The following is a 5,000-nucleotide window of genomic DNA, read 5'->3' on the forward strand; positions in this document are numbered from 1 at the left end:
AATAATGATAATAGTAATAATATTAATAATAATAAAAACAAATAATAATAACAATAATAATAATAATCGTGATCATCATGATTGTGATTATGTTGATGATCATCATCTTCATCATTAATATTAGTACTGCTATTATTACTATTACTATTATTATTGTTGTTAACAATATTATTTGTATCAGTATTAACATCATTATCATAATCATTAATCTCATCATGATCATTATTATTATCATTATTCTTATTGTCATTGTTATCAACGTTAATACTATTAATGTTTTAATTAACTTTTTGTAATTGCTATCATCATTACCCTAATAATTATTACTATTGTCATTGTTATTATTACCATCCTTATTATTTGGATTTTTATTATTGTCAATATTCTTGCTATCAGTATTAGTATTTTTTTTTACAATTTTCATCATCATGTTGCAATTATTGTTATTGTTATTATCATTATCAATATTCCAATTATTATCATTATTATTTCTATTATAATTTTTATCATTATTATAATTATTATTATTATCATTATTATCTTTATTATTATTATTATTATTGTTATTATCAATATTATTATTATTATTATTATTATTATTATTATTATTATTATCAATATTATCATTGTTTTTATTATTATTATCATTATTATTATTATTATCATTATTATTATCATTAGTAGTAGTATTTTATTTTTCTATTTTTATTTTTTTTATTATCATGATTATCATTATTATTACTTTTATTGCTATTGTTATAATATTTTTTTTTTTACTATCATCATTACTGGTAGTTCTATTATCATTTTTCATGATTGTTATCATTATTGTTATTATCATCATTATTATTATTACTATTATTGTTATTACTATTATTATCATTAATACTACTACTTTTATTATTACTATCATCATCACTATTATTATTTTAATTTTTGTTGTTATTACTGTTATCATTGTTATTATCATCATCATTGTTATTAATAATAGTAGCAGCAGTAGTAGTATCATTATTATTATTATTGTTAGTATTATCATTATTATAATTATCATTATTACTATTATTTTTAATCATTACTCCCATTACTAGTAATAATGATAATAATCATAATAACAATGATAGTAATAATAATTATATTAGTAATGGTAATTACTATTATCATTACTGTTATCAGTATCATTATCATTAATATAAATTTCACTATGATAATTTATATAATGATGATAATGATAGTAATTATCATAATCAATCATTATTGTTATTACTTTTAGTATCTACATCTCTATTTACTTATGATTTTGTTTATTATAACTATTCCTATTGTCATAATTGTTATCATTATGAGTATTATCATTATCATAATGATAACAATAATGATTAATGCTGTTGTTATTATCATCATCGTCTTTCTATTACCACTATTTACATAGCGCGTCCGAAACACTCAGATAATTAGGTATCCTTAAAATCAGAGCCATTCTTTTCCATTTTGTTCTGGAATTGAAGATGGGTGGCAAATAGAGTGCAATTCAGTTTGAAATCATCCCTTTCTATGAAGTTGAAAGAACAATAACCTATTATTCACAACAAAGGTGAATAAAGTAACATTTGTAAAATCAGGACAAATTATAACGAAGGAGTATCTAGTTGCGCAACCCCAGTTCCTGAAAAAGGGAAACAAAGGAGTCGGCGCCGAGGCACAACTTCACGGCCAAGGAAGAGTCCGCGCGGCGGCGGCGAAGTTTCCTGCAAGTCATCCGTCGAGGAAGTGGAGTCCAGGGGTGAGGAGAAGGTCAGGGATCTCCGGCGGCCATTCTGCGTCTCGCCTCCGCTGGCCAGGCTGCGGACGCCGAGTCATGCTGCAGGGAATTGTTGCGCGGGAAATACACGCGAAGGATTGTGCAACTGGAAACTCACCTCCGCCTCCTTCTGTCCCCCTCCTCCTCCTTTCTTCTCCCCCGCCCTCGTCTTTCACCTTCTTCTTTTATTCTCCCTCTCCTGCTCCTTTCCCTCCTCCTCCTTCTCTCTTCTTCTTTTTCCTGCTTTTCTCTCTCTTTCTCGGTTATCTACTCACTCTTTGCCTTTTCTCCTCCTCCTTTCCTCCTTAACTTTCTCATTTTCCTTCTATTCCTTCTTATTCCCCTCTTTCTCCTTCTGCTCCTCTTGTTTCTCCTTCTCCTTCTCTTCTCTTATCCTACTGCCCTTCGACTAGGTATCAGGAAAGAGAGGTGATGATGGTAGCAATATCGATAGGACGATGATAGTGAGATGGGCAATGGGGATGAAGATGAGGATGATAAACAACAATTAAAATAATGGTAATGATAGTAATAATGTTTATGATAATAATAATGATGGTGAAGACAACAACGACGAGGATAATAACAATGGTGTTGCTAACAGTAATAGTGATGGTAATTGTAATAGTACTACGAATGATGATGGTATCAATAATGACATTAATATTGTTAATTGCGATAATTGCATTAATGATGGTGATGATGGAAATAAGGCTACTGGTGATGATTTTAGTGGCAAAAAGGGCAATAATGACGTTACATATAATTCAAAGATGGCATCCACAATACACACCAAGGCAGTGGTTCTGCAGGGGGCGCGAGCCCTTGGAAAAAAATAATAATTTCTCTAATTATCTTTGTTATTCTCTTAACGAGATCATGGTCACATATTGGAAAGTTTGATTATAATGCGACTAATTTATACTCATTAAAAAGACAAAAGTACTTATAATCTATTATATTTACTCATAACTGCACTAAGGCATTGCTCATACATTCACTGCCTTTAAGGGAAGCGATTAGTTTATAGTAATACTATATAATGCAGTGGTATTTTGATTAGGACAAAAACACTGTTATGTTATATCATGATCATGTTATATACTTTAAGTTCAGTCGTAGTTATGGGGGATGCAAGCTCTGGGGAAAAAAACATGAATTTCTCTAATTAAATTTGTTATGCTCTTAACGAGAGCACTGTCAAATGGTAAGTTTAATAATAGCGTGACTAACTCATACTCAATGAAAAGGCGTGGTAGTAAAAAGGCTATAAACCACTGCTGTAGATGATGTGGGATTGTTTTAAGCCCAATAATCGGACCTTGCAAGAGAAGGACAGATTCACTGTGGGAAATTCAGGAATGATATAAGTTTTGTAAAGCAGCTTAACAAAATGACATCTTTTATTGATGCTTTCGGTATCATATTTTCATCAAAATAACATTGTGTACATCTGTTACAGGTATAAAATAAAAGATCCGTTTCTTACTTTATGAAGATATTCATTCTTCTGACAAAGGATCATAGACATGCACGTGAAATGATTTTGATTATTTATTCTGGTATCCTTCATACTCACTCTCAGGATGATTGCTCTTAATCGAGGAAGTTCGCAATATCTTAAAATCCACTTTGCATCATAAATCATTATTATTAAACTCCATATCATTATCATTAAAGTCCAGATAGCGCCATAACTTACTGAGGCGAATGGCAGAATACTCTACCATGTCGATGAAATTAAACGAAATCATTAAAAAAAAACTATATTGTGCAGTTTAATATTCCTGGCATTTCGCAATTAAAGATATGAATTTAGGGCAGGAAACTTCTTTGTTCTTCAGTTCACTTCTCCAGCATCGCAGTGCTAGATGGGCGCCTTGCAGGTGCGGTGCTCAAGGCAGGCGTCGTAGCAGCACTTCTCGTAGCCGGGGCAGTTGGAATCTCGGCTGCATCTCAGGGGGGCGTACCCTGACCTCACGGGCGGGCACTGCGGGCGGACGGGCGGGCACGTTCCATGCTTTTCTGGGAGGCAAAAACGGAGGTATTTTAAAACTTGGTATGTTATTGAACTGCAACAAAATTAAGTACAAAGTAAGAAAGATAATAAATAATTCATGGGACAAAGTAGGCACTCCTGAGGACCACGATGTAATGAATACAGTCTCATCCATAAACGAAACAGTTTCGAGTCTGACTAGCCTCCTAATCAGTCGGCAGAAATTAAATGAAAACTGAGGAGAGTCGTCTAGTCTTCCTCGAAACGCCAAGATCTCGCGTTTCCTTCATCATGGCTTCGTTATGTCAGAGACGAAGTCGCCAGCCATGACCTCTTACCAGAATCACAGCATTCGTATTTCCCAGCGCGGGCCTCGCACCAGAACTCGCAGTCCCCGCCGAAGCTGCCGCCCACGCCAACCACCCCCACAGCGACCCCGCCCACGACGCCGTGGCCGCCCGCGCCGCCCACCGATCCCCCGATGAAGCCGTGGCGAGTTTCTGCTGCGTGCACCGCCCACAGCGCCGCGAGCAGCACTGCCGCCGGAAATGCTGTGTTCCTGCTGCGAATCTGTAATGCATAATGTATACGAATAACACAAAAGATGGAAAATATACAAAATGTAATCTGAGTAAAATATACAATTAGTGATTATCACTAATTTATGCTGTACAGTGTATGCAATATAATCAACTAAAACGCAATTAAATACAAAACGTAACTAAACGCTGCACGATTTACCATAATCTCGGGAAACCGCAAGGACTGCAAGGACTGCAGCGTATATATACACGGCCGGAGTGGGAGGGATCACGCCTGCTACAATGGGCCAGCCAAAGGCCACTGGCACAAAGGACGGTGATTGTCATCCTCAGGGTGGAAATTCCAGGCCTTTTTCCTCAAAGTTGGCTTCGGGGCAGGAAGAGGAAAACAATAAAGGTGCAAGTAGTTTCTGTAATCACAGCTTAAACGGTGACCTTCGTAAATGTGTAGAAGTTAATTCAATGGTTTCAGCTAATTCGAATGTCCTGTAAATCTTCAACTCATGTGTACTGTAAGTTGATATAGGTACTTTATAATAAGTGCAATAAGCCAATCCTGTACGTTTGCAAGATGGCATTTACTCCCAAAGTTGCTGGCCCCGACACCTCTTTGTTCCCATGCGGCCGATTACAAGACAGAGCCGCCACCGGGTACTGG

The 5,000-nt window shown here is 35.3% G+C and overlaps 1 protein-coding gene across 1 annotated transcript in view; it reads right to left on the minus strand.

Moving 5' to 3' along the window:
• Nucleotides 1–3,342: 3,342 nt before the first annotated feature.
• The window catches only part of LOC125047161, a 2,137-nt gene continuing 479 nt past the window's right edge, over nt 3,343–5,000 (minus strand). Inside the window, exons 3-5 of the mRNA XM_047645279.1 lie at nt 4,763–4,852; nt 4,139–4,370; nt 3,343–3,826 (exon numbers count right to left, since the gene is read on the minus strand). Coding sequence (XP_047501235.1) covers nt 3,779–3,826; nt 4,139–4,370; nt 4,763–4,852 — 370 coding nt within the window. The 3' untranslated portion in view covers nt 3,343–3,778. The remainder of the gene's footprint in view (nt 3,827–4,138; nt 4,371–4,762; nt 4,853–5,000) is intronic.

Source organism: Penaeus chinensis, chromosome 40 (assembly GCF_019202785.1).
Source record: "Penaeus chinensis breed Huanghai No. 1 chromosome 40, ASM1920278v2, whole genome shotgun sequence".
Taxonomy (NCBI): domain Eukaryota; kingdom Metazoa; phylum Arthropoda; class Malacostraca; order Decapoda; family Penaeidae; genus Penaeus; species Penaeus chinensis.